General features: G+C 46.7%; 1 protein-coding gene across 2 annotated transcripts; it reads right to left on the bottom strand.

Annotated features, from left to right (window-relative positions):
* Nucleotides 1–4741: 4741 nt before the first annotated feature.
* On the bottom strand, nt 4742–15103 carry KCNJ8 (potassium inwardly rectifying channel subfamily J member 8). Of its 2 annotated transcripts, none has more exons than XM_034782706.1 (3): nt 14750–15103; nt 13188–13626; nt 4742–6206 (listed from the first exon to the last, which is right to left on the bottom strand). In XM_034782706.1, the coding sequence occupies exons 2-3, from the start codon at nt 13550–13552 to the stop codon at nt 5306–5308; spliced, it is 1266 nt and encodes a 421-aa protein (XP_034638597.1). In that variant the 5' UTR covers nt 13553–13626; nt 14750–15103; the 3' UTR covers nt 4742–5305. The 2 variants fall into 2 exon arrangements, with proteins under 2 accessions (XP_034638597.1, XP_034638589.1); XM_034782698.1 differs by having other exon boundaries at nt 14826–15103.
* Nucleotides 15104–19932: the final 4829 nt, after the last annotated feature.

The following is a 19932-nucleotide window of genomic DNA, read 5'->3' as shown; positions in this document are numbered from 1 at the left end:
GCTAAATTGCCCTGGCACTGGTTCCTCCCATTCTCCCCAGGAACTCAGAGACACCCCAATCTGCTTGCAGCTCTTCTTAGGTGAACCTCAGTGCAGCGTGGCTCTCCTGGGCCCTTTTGGGACCATTTGTGGTCCTGTATGCCTTCTCCTTATTGGGTGACCCTGGTCTGTTCTAGCTTGTCTCACTTAGAACACCTCTGGTCTAGATTTGGCCAAGAATACATAGCAAGTCAGTAACCAAGTCAGGATTAAAATTTAGAGGCTCCTGACTCTCAGTTTCTCAGTTTCAGACGAAGCATGTGAGCCTTTTTGGAACTGGTCCACCCTTACCACAGTACTGCTCTTCAAAATGCTGGAAATGGCCATGTCACTGTTATGAAACTGGTATACAACGATAGCTCAGAACAAAATCAGAACCTAATTGGATAGGATTTATTGCTTGAACTTTCCTTCTAAATCTGCTTCAACTCTCTGGAAACACTAGACACTCCTCAGAGAATAGCAGAGAACATAATTTGTCAGAAATAATGAAAGTTTTGTTCCTTTTGTCATTTATTAAAAAGTTTTCGTCCAGCCAAAGCTCCACTCTGGTCTCACGCCAACAGCTTTTTCAGTAATCATTTGCTAATAATAATCACTTAAGAATTTGGAAGCTGGTTTCACAAAATGTCTTATTTTCTCGAGGAAGAAAAGATATCCAAAATTGGTGTTCCAGTCAGCAGTGAATAGTTTGTGAATACCACTGTCCTGATTAAAAACACAAAGAAAAACATAATGTTCTGCATTAATCAGCTACAATATTAGAATGAAGTGAATCTGTTCCTCTGAAGTAAGTTAAGAAAGGTGTGAGGTGCATGCTGTCCCATGCCTTGGAAAGGATTTAACTGATATATTAAGATTTTGTGTTAAAGGCTTATTGAACAAATCAAACTTTGCCTGGAACCAAATATATAATTCGTGTCCTAAGGTGCATTAGGTGTCATGTAAAACCCAGAATGGATTATTCAGGGGTGGAGTGGGGCCACTACACCAGAGTGATCTGCTTTAGAATAAGGGGCTGGTGCATTGAATGTATGTCCCCACTTCTCCCCCAGACCCTGTGCACACAGAGCAGTACTAAGAAGATTAGCTCAGACATACAAAGCTATTTAGGCACCTAAATATGCAGATAGGTGCCAAACCTGCTTAGGTGCTTTTGAAAATCCCACTAAGTGCCTGTCTGCATCTTCAGGTACCTAAATAGCCTTGTAAATCTGGCCCATTCTGTCTGCTTGAGGCACAATCTCCATGTTGCTTTTATTGAAGAGGTTCAGCTCCACCACTATCCTCTGCTCAGGGCAGTGGCACCAAAGCTACCACCTAGCCCTTAGGGTTTTACTTTTACATATATGCCACCTTAAATGATAATGCCTCCCTCTCAAAATCCACCTGGCGTTCAAAGTGTTCCTTTAACTGCCTTGTTGAGCATATGGTAACCATTACACTACTCTGGCATTGCTCCTTAATAGTCCAGACAGTCACTGTTGTTGACGTTTGAAGAAAATATTCAAGGCAGGAGAAGAGGTGAAGGCAGCAGAAGAGTAGACACATTTCCAAAACATTTGTATTTCACCATACGTTTCTACCACAGGAGGATCATAGAATTTGTCAGACTGGCTGAGACCCAAGGTCCATCTAGTGTAGTACCCTGTCTCCAACAGCGGCCAGCACCAAATGGTTGAGAGGAAAGTGCAAGAAACCCTGCAGCATGCAGTTATGGAATAACCAGCCATCAGGAAAAATTTCCTCCTGACCATATTACTCAGAGATTGGTTTATGCCCTGAAGCATGAGGCTTTGGAGCCCTTCCAAACACTTGGGTCTTTTTTTAAAAAGTCCTTGCTTTTGTAACATTGGATGTTTTTGTTTTCCATGCAGATGACAGACATTCTTCCTTTACATTTCTATTAAAAGAGGCAGAGTCAACTTGTAATCTAGTCTATTTTATTGGAGAGAAAAAGTTTAAAGATATTACATCTGCCATTGAATCCCCTGGTCAATTTTTTTGGATTTGCAATCACATTTCCCTCTTCTAAAATATTTTTCTCTCCCACTGCTTGCTGCATGAAAGACTAAACAAAAAACCGGGAAATTTGACTGACCATTCAGAGTACACTAGATTTTATTATACACAAAAAGCTGTCCAATGCATAAAATAAATGAGCTGGGAAAGGGAGAGAAATATAGTATTCCTTTAATGTCTTTCACTTATAATAACCCTCGGTATTATGGGTAATAATACTAGGCACAAAGAATTCAGAGAGATATGTGCACATAGTTAGGTAACTCTATAAATTCAAAAGCACTGATTTCAATGGGAGCTGCTGGTTGCCCCACACTTTTCAAAGTCAGGCTACCTACTTAGGTCCCTACACGGAATTGGAAGCTAACTTCAAGCAGCCATATTTGAAAAACGTGTCTCTGATTTTTAAGCTGATGGTGTCCTTTGAATGTGTATAACCTCAGACTTTATACAGGTCCAAACAACCTGCAAAACCTATGGCAGGAGGAAAAAGAGCTTCAGAAACTCTGGTATATAGAGTGGCCAACTCAATAGCCCTCAGCATCTTGTGGTTTGTAAGGCAGTGCTTCAATCTGTGAGGAGCCCCTGTGTTCTGCGGGGAATGCTGCTCCCAACCTCATGGATCTCTGGTGATGTCATGAACAGTGTGTGTGCTATGTCAGCATCTCCTCAATGCTCCCTAATGCCCCCTCACCCAAGACTGCATTGCTCACTCAGAAACAGTGCTGTCATCAGTTCATCCTGCTGTGCTGAGGGCTCAGTTCACCTGGATTTAGATGGTGACACCCCCAAAGTCACCAGCTGTCACCAACTCACCCTCCCAAATATACTCTCCCTCTACATGTGGAGGGGAAGCTGGAGCTGGCTGTGATTCTCATTCCAGAGAGGGCAGAGCACCCAAGGGGACTGGGTGCTAGAAGTGGAATGGGAAGAGAATCCGGACGGGATTGAAATGGGACAGTCCTTTTGTTCTGCGTTTGTACAATGCCTTGTACAAGGGGGTCCTGGTCCCTGACTGGGGCTCCTTGGTGCTCCCACAATACAAAAAATAAATAATAACAATTAGAAATGATAGTGGTAGAATGATTGGAACTGATGGGAAAGGAGAAGGAGCGAGAATATACTGGTGTTGAGATTGAGAGAGACCAAATTGGGGGACAAAATGAGACAGAGCATTAAGAAAAAAAAAATCTCAGCAGAAATATTTAGAGAGTGAAATAATATAGAAACATTAAACTAAGGGGCCCTGAAAAAGGCTGAAGAAAGGAAGAATCAAGACAAACAGTGAAGAGTTGAGAACAGAATGAGACAAGGGAAAGAAGGGTGGGGGAAAAAACCCGCAAGGGAGGCAGAATAAGTCATTATTGCTATTTTTTTATTTTATGGAAAATTTGGTTTTATACAGGCTGGTGTTGAGATTATACACATATAATGTGTATAATACAGCAGCTGATGGAATGGTGCTTTGCCTGTTTCAAACAAATGGGCAAACAAACATCTCTGAACAATTTGATAGCCGTGGCTGTGGATGCAAGGTGGTGAGATACAGATCACCAGATCTGACTATTTTAAATGATCATCCTCCTAATAAATGGACAGACTCATTATCTGCACCAGCTCACTAGCCACACTCCAAGAGGGTTAGCAGGCAGGGGTGGAAGCACTGGCACCAATTAGGGGGTGTAGGAGTGGCAAACATCATCCCTCATCCCCAGGTTTTGGCATTTGCTCCATAGGCCACAGAGCTGGTGGGCTGGGGTCATGGCACGACCACTTTTAAGCTGTGGTCCCGTGATCAATCAGTACTGATGTTGCCAACAGTGGTGCTAAAGAGTGTGGTTTTCAATTCTTTAATTTAATTAGTCTGGCCTTCTGTCACTAATGACTTTTTCATAAACCAGTGGAACCAAGATTTTAAAACCTGGGAGTGAAATCCTGGCCCCATTGTAATCAGTGGGTGTTTTGCCATTGAGTTCTGTGGAGCCAGGATATTACCCCCCAAATACAGACTTTATAATGTGCAAACAGAATAAAGTCCAAACTGGTTATACTTATTTACACACACACACAGTGCTTTAAAAGGGCCAATTTCACTCAGCTGAAAACAATTCTGAGGCAAATCAGCTGGGATGAAGAATTTAATCAGAATAAATTGAAAGATAATGGGAAATTGTTTATGAACACTTTACTTGATTTCCAAAAAAACGATGCTGTGACTAACAGGGTTAATGTGATCCTTGGATGCAAAAACACGGAATCTTGATTAGGAGTAGAAGGTTATTTTATCTCTGTATTTGGCACTGCTGTGACTAGTGCTGCAATACTGTGTCCAGTTCTGCTGCCCACAATTTAAGAAGGATGTTGATAAATTGGTTCAGAGAAGAGCCACAAGAATGATTAAAGGAGTAGAAAACGTGTCTCATGGTGATAGACTCAAGGAGCTCAATCTATTTAGATTATCAAGGAGAAGGTTAAGGGGTGATTTGATTAAAGTTTATAATTACCTGCAAAGGGAACAAATATATGATAATGGGCCCTTCAGTCTAGCAGACAAAGGTATAACAAAATCCAATGGCTGGAGGTTGAAGCTAGACAAATTCAGACAGGAAATAAGGCATAATTTTTTAACAGTCAGGGTAATTAATCATTGGGAAAATTTACCAAAGGTTGTGGTAGATCCTCCAGGAGTGGCAATTTTTAAATCTAGATCTGATATGAACTAGGAAATATTTTGGAGAAGTTCTATGGTCTATGTTATATAGGAGGACAGACTAGATGATCACAGAAGTCCCTTCTGGCCTTTGGAATCAATGAATCTATTAACCTTAAATCCATACATCCCACATAAATAACTGGAAGCTACTGGATGCACAGTGCTATTGAAAATCAGCCCACTGGCGGAGAGTGCGTAATCCAGAAGTAAAAAGTAAAACACATTTTACGGCAGTCTGTAGAAAAGCATCAGATAGATTTCCTTGAAAGGAAAAAAATCTCACATGCCACTAAAACACATATTAATACAAAATACATTACATGAGTGAACCATGCTTCCTTTACTCTGAGTGTCATTATTCATTAATTAATATGCCTAGTGCTATAGTGTTTCCTACTGCTGTTATGTGATGCTTTCATTAAGTAAAAGAATAAATAGCTCCAGTACAGTTCTATTTTGCATCTGTTTCTTTAAAAACATTTTTGGCCTCTCAACCTTTATCAGTGACTCAGCCTCATGTGAGGTTGTATATCATGTTTCGCACATACTCTGATTCCCCTCGGGCGTTATAAACTGTACTTTGGGCACAATGAGGGAAGAGTTGTTCCTCCTCATAGAGTTGTTCCGCCTCATGGAATTGTTCCTCCTCATGGAGTTGCGTTTCCGCAGAGAGTTTTGATGAGACAGCTCACTTTTCTGAAGAGTCTGGATGAGAATGGAAGGCTTTTCATCCAGCTCCCTAGCACTGCACCGCGGAGCAGCTACCTTGATTGTGTTGCCAAACTTGGAGTAATCAACCGCATACACGCCTTCCTCTTCTGTTACGATGGGCACAAAGCGGTGGCCCCACAGGATCTCCTCTGCTATGTAAGATGTTCTTGCTTGCGTGGTGATGCCAGTGGTTTCTACTACTCCTTCAAGTACTACTATAAGTTCCAAATCTTGGTTCACTAGGTCACTAGCAGATATATCATAGAGAGGACTCCGCTTGTCTATGACATGGCAAATGATCAAAGGAGCCACCAGGAAAATGTTATTGCTTTCAATAGGGTTATCCACCGGGATGTCTTGCTGATGTATAGGGATGATCTCCCCCTCTGGTGTGGTTGTCTTCCTCACTACCTGTATTCTCACCGAGGCACTGATGATCATGCTTTTCCTCAGGTCTCCCACTCTGAACATGAAGCAAAGTCTGCCGTTCCGAACGGCAATCACCGCATGCCGGCTGAAAATCAAGGTCTCTGCCCTTCTGTGAGCCTGGGCAGTTTTCATAAATATGCAGCCCAGCATGACGGCATTGATAATCAAACCTACGATGTTCTGCAGAATCAGGACAGTGATGGCCATGGGACATTCCTCTGTCATCATTCTGCCCCCAAAACCAATGGTCACTTGAACTTCAATGGAGAAGAGGAAAGCAGAAGTGAAAGACCTATGGAGAAAGTTGCATACAATTAGTTATCTAACTACCTCAAGTAGAAAAGTTAACAGTGTACACTGAATAGGAAGCAATGAAAGAGTTCATTCTTGCAATTGTTGCACACTTAAAACTCCCATTAACTTCAGTGGCAGTTTTGAATGCTCAACATTTGCAGGAACAGGAGCCATTGTTTAACGGTCAAAGGACAGACCTGAGAGCCTGGAAATCCTGAATATTGGCATTGACTCTCTCTCTGGCCTTGGACAATTCACCTAACCTCCCTGCCTAATGGTCCATATTCTTCTCCATGTCAGCAGGCAGAGAGCTCTAACTCTTGAAGTGTTTGTTATGTAAAGCCTCCGCTCAAATGCGATTGTAAGATCTGTAACTTGTATCAAATTCTGCAACCTTTTTGCAGACTTTGTAAATTCAGTGATTGTTAGCATAGCCTTTAAAGTTTTGTAACCTTTGCAAGCTCTGTAACCTTTTCAAGTTACCACTTGTATAAACTTCCAAGCTTTGTAATATCCCATCCCTCAGAGAGAGTGTGAATGAGGGAGTGTATGTGGGACTGGGCGGAGAGGAACTGCAAGGAGCCAGGAGCCAGGTGTGTCTGATATAATCTGCCCTGAGAAAGCAGTCATGAAGTGCTGTAAAGAAAAGAAGAACCTGGTATGCATGAAAGGAACTGCTCTGGGAATGCTTCTCGGTGACGGACACAGAAAGGAAATTCAGTGTACATGACAAGAGCCGCCTAGTTCCAAAATAAGGCCTTGGCTACACTTGGGACTTCACAGCGCTGCCGCGGCAGCGCTGTGAAGCGCGAGTGTAGTCACGCCGCCAGCACTGTGAGAGAGCTCTTGCAGCGCTGTATGTACTCCACCTCTCAGAGGGGAGTAGCTTGCAGCGCTGCGAGCGAGTGTGCAGCGCTGCAGGCTCTGATTACATTGGCGCTTTACAGTGCTGTACTCGCTGCGCTCAGGGGGGTGTTTTTTCACATCCCTGAGCGCAGCAAGTTGCAGCGCTGCACATTGTGTGGGTGCATGAGGGTATGAATGCAGTGAATGTGTGTGTGTATGAATAAGCTCCATCTCTTTTCTATCTGACCTAACAGCGGCATTGTAATAAAACTAATACAAATGTGACCTGGGTTGGTTTTTAGGGGAACAGAGGTAACAGTGTTCTTTTCTTTCCCTCCACCCAATGAAACCTCTGAGTCAGGAGTACCACACCTTCCACTTCCACAGAGTTGGCAGGGGTGTGGAGGAGGGAGTGTGGATGAGATGGTTGACTTTTCTAGATTCTCCCACGCTCCAAACCAGTGAGGGAAAGCTGTCCAGTGAGTACAGCCTGAGTTAACTTAGGCCTGGTCTACACTGGGAGGGGATTGGCCTAAGATACGCAACTTCAGCTACTAGAATAGCGTAGCTGAAGTCGACGTATCTTAAGTCGACTTACCTCGCGTCCTCACGGCGTGGGGTTGACTGCCCCCACTCCCCTGTCAACTCCACTTCAGCCTCTCGCCGCGGTGGAGTATAGGAGTCGATGGCAGAGCAACTGGGGATTGATTTATCGTGTTTACACTAGACACGATAAATCAATCCCCGATAGATCGATCACTACCCGTCAGTTTGGTGGGTAGTGATCGATCAATTTGGTGGGTAGTGTAGACATACCCTTACACTACTTTCTCCTCTGGACTTTCAGCCTGTAGTGGGGAGGCTGCCCCACTCCATGAGAAAAAGGGTTGGAACAGGCCAGAGAGGCTGTGCAGACCGGCAGCCAGTCAGCAAAGGCCTGTGGAGAGCCAATCAAGGCATAGAAAGAGGCCACTTGGGCCCTATATAAAGGCTGCCTAGCAAAGGAGAGAGCAGTCTCTCCCTGACTAGCAAGGGAGAAGGACTGGCTCCTGAGGTAAGGAGGTAACACCTTGGACAGAGCAGTGCTGGGCAGTGCTGGGGGAGCAGAGCGAGGGCTCCCACTTGTGACCTGCCAGGCTGCAGCCCCTGACTAGAAGGGCTGAGAAAGTGCAAGGGCCAAAGGAGAAGTGGCCCAGGGAGTGCAAGCAGTAGAGGGGAGAGGAGGGGAGGATATAGCTGCCGCCATAGGGACCCCTGGGCCGGGACCCAGAGTAGTGGGTGGGCCTGGGTCCCGCCCACCCCCTTACATTGCACCTGGCCATGGAGGAGCATGGCCCGATACAGATTGTGGCTTGCCCCTGAGGCAGAGGACTAGACTTTGAGGCTGCGGTGGGCCATAAGGGCAGGTGCAGACTGAGGACTGTGGATACCCTCGGAAGGGGAGAGACCCGAGTGGGGCACAGCTGGAGGGCTGTGTCCAGAAGAAGACGCTGAAAGCCAGGGAGTAACGCGGGTCCCAAACAGACAAATAGCTGGGCAGACAACGGGCAGGACACCACCCACAGAGGGCACTCCATGGCTAGGACAGAGCACAACCTGTTACATAGCCCCATCAGTGGGCTTTGGGGACAATCACACTAATGGAAACCACTAGAAGCATGGCTCCTGCAGCAACCAGGCTGTTTACGAGTGAGAGTAAGCCAGTGAGGCTAGGCAGCTGAATGAAGTCAATGGGCCTCTACACTCATTCCCTTCATCTCCCAAAGGTTGGGGGTGGTTTGACCTAGCATTTTGGTTCAACTCACTGTCAAAATAAGGCCATCTGCAAAATTTAAATCTGGATCTAGGTTTGTAACTTATATGTGGATGCTACATCAGTAACATGTGGATTATTTATTGGACATGCCATACATGGAATCTTATATTGATGCATATGAACAAATATGACAATGGCCCTTTTCATGTATTATAGTCCGCCCAGATGTAACATCTATGTACATAACGGAGCTACGTTAATGTAATATATATATATATATATCCTTTCCACAAAGGTAGATCTGAACCACCCTTTGTTTCAGGTTTGGTTTTGGAAGAACAAAACCTGATCAACTCTTAACTAACTCTTTGGGCAGGTCTACACTACAGCCGGGATTGATGCTCTGAGATCAATCCACCGGCGGTCGATTTGGTGGATCTAGACCCACCAAATTGACAGCAGATCGCTCTCCCTGTACTCTATCCCCGACGAGAAGAGTGAGGTAAGTCAATGGGAGAGTTTCTCCCGTCGACCTCCCATGGTAACTCGACCTAAGGTACGTCGACTCCAGATACGTTATTCATGTAGTTGGAGTTGCGTAGCGTAGGTCAACTTACCACGTAGATTAGACATAGCCTTTGACTATGACTTCAGGATAAGTTGGAACAGTCCTTTGAACTACTAGAGGACCAGGAGTCACAAAGAGAATTCAAAATTTTTTATAGCACATGCAAAATCAGGGAGATTTTTTTTTCCGTGGAAAGAGAAAACTCATCTTAAAGGAAGTGACTCCCAGTAATGTGACTGCTGAGTTTTCACTGGCTCTAATTCAAATTTGATAAGCATGTTTTAAAACCGGGATTTTTTAAAAGCTTTTCGTTCTTGGGAGTCACCACCAATGTGGTGTTTTTTGTGTGTTTTTTTAAATTGTGTTTTTTTGTTTTTTTGCACATAGTTCTAAAGAATTCAGGAATGAAGGGGTTAATATGGTATTTAATGGAATTAGTGAAAGGGTGATGAATATTCAGCCATATGCAGAGCGAAGTGTATGGTTGCAACTTCAAATACTGCAATTTCTTTCAAAAATGATTCATTTGAAAAAGAATCCACATTTTTATAGTGTAAACTCAGTCCTTGAAGAAATGAAGGTCTAGCAAGCTGAGCATGTGAACAGAGAAGTAAAAGCCAGGGAGCAACTAATTGTAATAATCCCAAGTCTGTCACTGATTCCCATTTCAGCTTTGGCAACAATTTGCCTATCTGGAAAATGGGCGGGATAACAATATTAACCTACCACAGAGGGGTGTGGTTAATAGTTTTGTAGCACTTTGAAAACATAAAGTGCTCTATGAGTTCTAAGTGTTGGTTACAAATTTCAAACCCAGGTGTCTCTTAAAGCTACATTTTGGAACCTACATGGAAAGATTTTAGTTAGATGTCTAATATGGATTTAAGAGACTAACTTTAGGCACACAGGCTTTAAAATTTTGGCTATTTTTAATTATTATTATTACTGTATACAGTGACAATATCAAATATTCCTTTAAGATAATCAGTTTTTCTTTATTCTTAAAAATATTAGTGACAATACTTTTATTCCATAACTTTGTTGGAACAGGGAGTCAGTTTTAACAGAACAGAATCATTTACTGCCATGAAAAATTACTTTTCGTGACTAGAAGATAGATGGTTGTCTACCTTTTGGCCTGAAACACTACAGATACTAATACTATATGACAACATGTGTTCTTCGTCATGTGCTAAAGCAAAAAGTTATGTTAATCCTTCATTCACTTCAGTTCAGTGGTGCTACAACATTTTTAATAGTGGGAGTGCTGAAAGCCAGTCCCCTAACCCCTGTCCAACCCCCCCTCCCCAGCTGAGGCTGGGAGCAAAGCCCCAGGTGCGGAGTGGCAGCAGACCCCGGGAGCTGGATGGCAGCAGAGCTGGGTGGCTGGGACCCGGGCATGCGGCCAGCAGCCAAGACCCTGGGCATGGGGCCAGCAGTTGGGATCCCAGGTGTGGGGCCGACAGCGGAGTCCCCGGGCACTGGGCTGGCAGCCAGGAGCCCGGGGGTGCTGCAGCACCCCTCACACCCATAGTTCCCGCACCTATGTTTCAGTTAGTTATAATAACCCTTCACATTTTCCTTGCAGTAAAATGTAGTGACCTCACTGGAATTGTTGTTTGAATAGGGATTTTGTACCTTAAATCCTGCATGGACTAGGTGGAGACTTATCAGTGGTAATGCCAGTGGATGGAATAGAGAAAGGGCCAGAACCTTGTTCTGGATACAACCCCTTTGCACCACATTGGCATCAGAAAGCAGCCATAAAACTTCCTGAAGCAGACAGTTAAGCAGTCTCCTAGTGTAAGGGACTACAAGGGACATGCCTGGCAGCAGGAAGTATGGCTTAAAAGCTGTTGTGCTCATGTGACCCCCAGCTTGCATAAGGCCGAGTATCATGTGGATTCCTCACAAAAAATGAATCAGTGTGAACTTTAGTGTATGTGTGTTCCATTGCCAGGAAATGTCCTCTGGGAAGGGGACGTCCTGGGGTAGCAGCCAGCAAGAAAGTCCCATAGGAGAGGCTCCATTGGAGCTGTGCTGCTGCTTTGAAGCTGAAAGGCAAGGCAGGGAGTCCCAGACCAAATGTAGAAAGCTCAGTGCCCAATGGCCCTTCCTTCCGACAGATCCTCTGAGAGTAGAGTAGCGGGTTTGTGGGATGGAGCCCTTTCTGCTGCTGCAAACCCTGCCCCGCCTTTCCTTGAACAATAGAGAGGACATACTATGAAAAAGAAGCCTGAGAGAGTTCCCTCACAGAGGTGATCTGAGCCATAATTGCTCATTTCAGAAGCTCTGGCTTGCAGCCAGTTCCTAAGAATAAATAAATGTAAAATCAATCAACGCAATGAAGTTTAGTCCAGCTTGGAAGGGGAATAGCCCTACTTAGGAAAGCAGCGTAAAAACAAGGGAAGGGATTAAGAACCTGGTCCTTTGTAGGCCAGAAATAATGCCACTTGGAATTTTGTACATGCTACCACGGTGTTTGTGTCATCGAGACAAAGAGGGAGATAAAAGTGGACACTCAGATATTATGAGTCTAATTCTATCCCACCTTGCCCCTTGTGTGCTCCCAACAACAATGCAAAGTGTATGCAAAATGCATGCAAAATGCAACCATTCTGATTCAGTAGCATTTTATACCCACCTTGCACCGGTGTAAATGACAGGGCAACGGTTAATCAGGTTCTTTCTGTTCAAAGAACAAGTACTATAAATAAGGATCTTACTGTACATATCACAGAATGGTCTCATTGCTTGCTCCTATTAATGTTTGCTCTTTGGAGTCTGTAAACATACTGTGTATATTTGAAATTCCCTCCTGATCAATCATTTGGCTGGTACTTTGGAAAGTGCCAGGGTTCTGGGAGTTTTGTTGGTAGTAAAAGGAAAATAACACACTCCTCTGACACCTATTGTAGTACTCTGGTAGTGTTTTTCACAACAGTTCTTGTTGTCTGAGATAAATACTGATGCAGTGTGTCACAGCACTTGTCCCGTAATTAAAATCGATAAATCTTCATAAGTGACTAATAATTTTGGGTACTTCCATTTTTGGCTTCCCAACTAGAGATATCTAAAAGAGGCCTAATATTCAGATGCTTTCCATTTTCTGGAAATCAAGTCTCACTAAGGTGTCATAAGTTGGACAAGCCAGAAAATGAAGCACCCAAATTCAGTAGTCATCTTTGAAAGTTTGGACTGATTTTCCGAAGCCAAAATATAGTTCTCAAGATAAGCTATTTCTTGTTGTGTCATGGTGTGAAATTCACTATGGACCACACCATGTTCAAGATAGTGTTATTGATGTAGACAGGACTAAACCATTTACAACACACACCTAAGGGCCACTTTGTTGAAGCAGGCTCTAACTTAACAGGCACGGAAAATTATCAACATACTGTAGAGACATCTGAAAAGCAGCAAGGTCTCTGTCACTATCAGATTCTAGGAGATCTGGTAAGGCATCAAAGCAGGGCCGGCTCTGGCTTTTTGGCCGCCCCAAGCAAAAAAAATAAAGCGGCCGTGCCGCCCTAGGATTGGGCAGAATGCCGCCTCCAACAATCTGCCACCCCAAGCACCGGCTTGCTCAGCTGGTGCCTGGAGCCGGCCCTGCATCAAAGAATTCTGAGGTACAGTATTTCCCAAGCCTGGGGGGCTTGTAGGATTTGGTGGAACCTAGTGGAGAACACTCAACTTTTCAGTTGTCTATACTGTACAGAACAGTTCAAGTAAACCAAAGCCTAGTTTTAGGTTTGGGCAGCATGGCATTCACATCATTGCTATTCCTTACACCTCCTACTGTACATTACCTGACACATGTCACACATGGTGTCCACTTAGTACTGCCTGTACAGTTCTCAGTGCTAGCATCCATGTCTCCATGGGCAAAAGCCACCAGCCACCACATCATGGCAAAGAGCAACCAGCTGCACAGGAAGGACATGGTAAAGATCACCAGCGTGTGGCGCCACTTCAGGTCCACCAGGGTGGTGAAGATGTCTTGCAAGAAGCGGCCCTGCTCGCGGATGTTCTTGTGCGCCAAATTGCACGCCCCGCTCTTGGCGATGAAACGAGCTTTGCGGGGCTGGTCCCGGATGCGTGGCTTGCGAAGGTTCTCAGCAGCAATCCGTGCCAGCACATATTCTTCAGGGATGATACTCTTCCTGGCCAACATCTTCCTGCCACCATAGTCCACCTAGCAGGACCAAGTGCTTTTCCACTGGTCTCCCTTTTGTGTCCTCCTACATCCTGAGGAAAAAAAGAACAAGATCTAGTTTGCCATCTATTTCCCATTTTTCCCAGACAATAAAAGTGATAGGCATGTGGAGTAGATGGCCCTCGTGGGAACAGCTGTTAAGTTAAATGTCACTGTAAGATTATTCTACAGTGCTATTATATGCTCATTTTAGACTGTGATTGTTATAAAGGCAGTTAGGGCCAAATCATAAAACGAATAAAAATAGTGATTTATTTTGGACACTGGTAGAGTGAGGAAAGCCACAGAAAGGCCTTAAAACTGTGGACCAAAGTAAATAATGATCCATGCTCTAAGGCCAGATCCTACTGAGACAGTTAACCATGCAACCAACTGCACACAAGTGATTACTCTGCTGAATGGGAGTACTCATGTGATTAAGTGTTACTTGCATGCGTATGAATTTACAGAATCTGACCCATATTTAACAAGGGCACAATAGTGGAGCTCACCTAGGTGAGCCTTTCCAAATAGCCCTACTGAAGTCAGTAAGACAACTGGTATGTTATTCACTCACATAAATAAGGGCTGACAGTCTGGTCCCAAAGCATCATGTATTTCAGATTAAAATAGAAATGTGTGGGGAAATATTACATTACCTGGGTGGGAAATTATTGACCACTTGTTGAGCTAAGGAGGAGCGGGGGGTTTCCCCATCCAAATCAAGCAAAAAATAATAATGAAAATTAAAATAAATATTTTATTTTGTATAATAAAATAGGCATGCGATTAAAATAAAAAAAGGTGATCTAGCACTGAAAATCGGCATGGTGCTTTGCACACCACCACCACCACCACCCCCGCGATTATCATCATAATGCACCTAAACTTCATCTAATCTCCTCCAGCTTTTTTTGTGTTTCTGCTCAAATGTTACTAATGAATACGCTGCAACACTAAATAAATATAATATGTGTTAATTAATAACAACAAAATCCCCTCCGTACCCTTTCCCAGCCCGACCTAAACGGGGTGAGGGAGGGGGAGGGAGGAATCCATGTATAGAGACCTCACACTTTAATTCAAAATCCTCTCCGCTTTCAAGGAGAGAAAACGCCCCACTGTTGATCCTTCCATTTCAAAGGGAGAACGACGCCTGCAGGCACCTGGACTTACTTTGTTCGGCTTGTTGAAGGGGAGGAGATCTCTGACGAGGAAGTGCAAAGACCCCAGAAGGAAAGCTGAAACTTACAAAAATCCCGAGCAGGCTCCGGAACGCTGTCTCAGACCCCCGGCGCTGCCTGGCCACATCCCAGCCGAACGCCCAACACGCCGGGGCAGCAGCAGAAGCCAGCAGCGAAGATCTCTTGCGGGGGGAGGCTGGCTTAGTGCTGCGGCACAGGACAAGTTCAGGAAGCTGATCTCTCTCTCTCTGCCTCCTAAAGGCGGCTTCCTTCCTTCCCCACGGGGCTCCAGGGGGAGGTGATGCTCAGCAAAGCAGCCGGTTGTGAAAGGCTCTATCTATTTCGTGACGGGTGGTCCCGGGGCTGCAAGCGGCCCCCGGCGGAAGTGCGGGGGTAAAGGGGAGTGTGCTGAAGTGGTGTGTGGGACAGGGTGGGAGAGAGAAACAGGGGGACAGATCACAGCCCCGCACCCCAAACACTTTTAAACAGCTCCCAACTTTTTTGTTGTTGTTTTGGAAGGGGGTTGTTCTTGTATCCAAAACTCCATTGATACACAAGGGGATTTGATTTCATTTTTTTAAACTGTAAAGGTCAGGATAACAGGGCACTGATCCTGCAGTCCCTACTCCGGCAAAACTCCATTCTACTCAATGGGAGATTTGCCTGTGTAAAGACTATAGGGGTTGACCCTAAATGCTCTTCCCCAAGTCATATAAAAAGGCAGGGACAGGATAACATTGTCAGAAGCACCTACATGACATTGCAGCCTAAGTCCCATTTTCAAAAGCGACTTAGACTCTCAGGAGTCTAAATATCATGAAAAGCTGAACTTTTATCTGCTTTCAAGTTGAAAAATCTCCCCCAATAACCCTATAGAACCTTCAGTTTCAGTTGAAAGTCAATGGGACTTAGGTTCTTAAGTGCCCACATCATTTTTGAAAATGAAACTATGGAACCTAAGATACTTTGGCACTAAACCTTTTAAACCTGAAATGAAAAAGTTGAATAGGGATGTTAAAGCTCTGGCAAATCATTTTAAATATAAAATAATTAAATAACAGAATTATTTAAATTAGATTTTAGATTACTATTATTGGTTTCATTATCTAATTGAAAGAACGTCTATTAAACCAGCAAATCAGCCAAAAAACCTGATAAAATGAAACCCCTTGTCTATCCTATATTTTTGTAATCTCATTTACATTTATTATGTATAGTTTTAATAATGTCTTACATCTTTAAAGACCCTGTCAGGTATTTTCGTTTCTGTGGCAAAGCCCTTAAAATATAATCAAATCATTGAATTATATGGAAGTAGATTTTGCTTTTTAGGCTTGAGCCAAAGCCCACTGAATTTATCTGAAGTCTTCTCTGTGCTCTGCAGAACTCTCCTTGAAGTCAGGATTCACTTGAAGGATTGGGCTCTTTAATAGTAGCTCACATTTACTTGCCTCTCAAATGAGTTAGACTTGCCTACAGTCTGGAGATCTACAACAACTTCCTGATTGCAGTAAAACTGTGAAATGTGGTTTATTTCTCTCTCTCTCGCTGACCGGGGGGTTTTGCTCTTTATAAACTGATGCACTCTTTGTTCTTCCTACTACACACCAGGCTACTGAATTTGATGAAATAACCAACATGCGTAACAAGAAGCATGTGCATAAGTGTTTGCAGGCGCAAGGCCAAAATCTGTCATGGTTTTTGCTGCCCCTTTGCCACTGACTTCATTACTTTGCCTGCTGCTGCAATAGGATTTTTTATAGCACCAAAATCCCATTAAGTTGAATGGGTGCAGAATGGGCCTATTCTCCTGTTTAGCTGGTGTAATCGGTACTGCAAGATATGAGATGGGCACAGGAGAAAGTGTGCCTGGACAGGAATACCTAAAAATACATAAACAATGAAATAAAGCTTCCTTCCCACACACAAGTTAAAGGTTATAATTTTGGCAATTTCTCAGCTTCTCATGTTTAATGGAAACTTACTTTCTAGGAAATTTGAGATTTTTTCCCCCCATGTAGGAAGAATAAACAGAACACTTGCTTCATAAAAGGATCTAAGTTTAGATTTTAATGAAGTCAAGTGTAGCGTGCTACTCTGCATTGTGTCTGATCATCTCTTTTGTACCCATAGTGCTTGCAGCTCTGTGAGTGCGTGTGTGTGAGAGTGTGAGTGTGAGGGTACGTCCAGACTACCCGTCAGATCAGTGGGTAGCGATCGATCTATCGGGGATCGCTATATTGCGTCTTGTCTAGATGCGATATATCGATCCCCGAACGCGCGCCCATCGACTCTGGAACTCCACCAGGGCGAGCGGCGGTAGTGGAGTTGACGGGGGAGCTGTGGCTGTCGATCCCACGCCGTGAGGACGGGAGGTAAGTCGAAATGAGATACACAACTTCAGCTAAGGGAATAGCATAGCTGAAGTCGACGTATCTTACATCGACTCCCTCCCCCTGCCAGTGTAGACCAGCCCTGAGTGTGATGCCTCAAATCAGCAAAAACTTATGCACATGCTTAACTTTAAGCAGATAAGCAGACCCAGTTGGGTACTGCTCATCTGCTTAAAATTAAGCACATGCATTAATCTTTGCAGTATCAGGGGCTACTGGAAACCAGGTACTTCAGAAGTCTAATCCCAGTTTTGCCACTGACTCATTATATGACTGTGGGCAAGTCACTTAACCTCTTTGATCCCTTTATGTAGAATGGGAATATCATATTGACTCTATATAAATCCAAGTCGCCGCTGTCCTCCGGTGGGGCCCCTGAAAGGTCCTCGCAGCCCATGGAGACAGCAAACAAGGGGCTGAGCTCCGGCGCTGCTGCGCCGGGCAGCCCATCCCCATGCCCGGCAAGGGAGAGGGCAGCAGAGGGAATAATGCAGCCTCTACAGTAATGGGAAGGGCAGACATGAAAACCGCCCCCTGAGGGTCGTCTGTAGGTAGCGGGAACGCGACAACCCTGGGGGCAGCAGTAGAACCCCGGAGGTGGAAGGGAGAGAGACAGGTAAGACTTCAGGGGCAGGAGCGGGATCAGGGACAGGGCTCGAGACGGGAACTGGGACTAGGGCAGGAGAGGGGACAGGATCAGGGACGGGAACGGGAATGGGCTCCTGATCTCCCGCAGCCAAGCCGCTGGGGTGCGGCTCCTCTCAGCCAGGGTCTTGAGTCGAGGGGATGGAGGCAGCAGGGACAGATGAAGCTTCAGGGGCAGTAATGGGGAAGGGGCGGGATCAGGGGCAGGATCAGGGGCAGGAACCGGCTGCACAACGTCGGCCGCCGCCCCAAGGGGCTTGGCGGCCTCGCACGGAGTGGTATCTGCGGCCAGGCTGATGGGTAGAGCCAAGGGTTACCCAAGGACAAGATCGGGGGTGGCAGAGTGGGGCGAGGGACAGGAAGCAGGACGGGGTGGCAGAACTAAGACGCCGCCCAGATTGAGGCCCGCTGGTGGAGGGTCGTCCTCCCCCTGGGTGACCGGGGTTAGACCCAGGGCCTCAATCTCAGCAAATATCGAGGAGAACTCAGTCCCCTCGGCCCCAGCAACCTCCCCGCCAGTCACGGAGACAACAACCGCCCCGGTATCGGCGGCAGCGGCAGGGGGCACAGGTGGAATAGGGGCCGGGGGAACTGCCACCGGAGCCTCTACGGGGAGGGCTTGACAAGGGGGACAGGAGTTTCTCCGTCCGCTGCCATGGTGTCCATGGCCGGCACCTCCTGCTGGGCACCGTCCGGGGGCGCGGTAGAAGAGTTAACGACCTCAGCCCCCCGCAGCATCTTTCGGGGGGCCTGCTGTCCCTCCTCATCGGAGGGGAGGGATCGAGCCCGCGATTTGCGGGCACCGCGCTTCCCCAGGACGGTCACCCAGCCCTCCGAGGTGGAAGTGGAGGTGGAGGGCCGGTCAGCAGGGGCAGGGCCAGAGGGCAAGGACGATGGTTTTGGGGCTCAGGGTGGCAAGGACGGGACAGCGGGGGGAAGAGAAACCTCCCCCTGGGGTTGGCCCTCTCCTGCGGCTGGCAGAAGCCTCCCCGCCCTCTCCTCCATGGGCCCCGCTGAACTAGACTCGATGGAGGCAAGGCCCGCCCGCTCGGCCGTCCCCGCGGCCCGAGCGGGGGCTACGGCAGGAGGAGGAGGGGCGGTGGCAACAGTAGTAGCCAGGCCGCCAGGGTTGCCGACCCGCCAGGGTTGCCGGCAATGACAGGGGCGGTGCCCTCCTGGGCCTCGGGGATCCCGGATGCCCCTCCATGCTGGGCCAGGGGACAGTCCCTCCGGACATGCCCCGTCGCCCGCAGAGGAAGCACCGGGCCTCCCCCGTCAAATAATGGAACCAGTAGTGGGCCCCCTGGTAGGGCACCAGGAATGACCGCTCGAGCGCCACTCCATCATGCGCCGCTGGCGATAGTTGGAGCTGGACCTGCCGGCAGAAGGTCAGGACGTGATGGAGGACGGGGTCCTTACAGCCCAGCGAGATAGGGCTGGGGATGGAGATGGGCTTCCCCAGGGTGGAGAGGGCAGGCAACAGGGCAGCGTTGGGGAGGAAGGGCGGGATGGAGGTCAAGACCACCCATACGCCCAGGTCCTCCAGGGGATCTAAGGGGACAAACGCGCCCCCCACCGCCAGGCCCCTTTCCACCGCCTCCTGCACGGCGGCCTCCGACACCAGGAAGAACACAGCCTTCCCATATGTTTTGGAGGCTGCCACAATGGGCCCCACCACCCTCGCCAACGCCCGCATGTAGGTCTCGATGTGGGGCGAGGCTAGGGTGACCAGATAGCAAATGTGAAAAATCGGGACATGGGGTGGGGGGTAATTGGAGCCTATATAAGAAAAAGACCCAAAAATCAGGACTGTCCCTATAAAACCGGGACATCTGGTCACCCTAGGCGAGGCGGGCACCAGGAGAAGAGGAAGAGGGAGAGCTCCAGTCAGAGCGGACTGATCCCTCCCTGTAGTGAGGCGACCTGGCTCCCAGCTGCCCCAGAGAGGTACGAGTCCCTCTGGATGTCAAAGTGGGCAGAGCCACTGGAGCCTGCACCCGCCCCCCAAAGGTCAAAGCGCAGGACCGGAAGTACAAAAGCCCCACCCCAGAGCTCAGAAGCTGCCTGGCTGCCGGAGAAGCTAGATGCTGGGGGCCTAGCTCCTGCTGGGGAGACTCCTGCAGCCTGTGACCGATCC

Source organism: Trachemys scripta, chromosome 1 (assembly GCF_013100865.1).
Source record: "Trachemys scripta elegans isolate TJP31775 chromosome 1, CAS_Tse_1.0, whole genome shotgun sequence".
NCBI lineage: Eukaryota > Metazoa > Chordata > Testudines > Emydidae > Trachemys > Trachemys scripta.
This window is presented reverse-complemented; position numbering and strand designations above follow the sequence as displayed.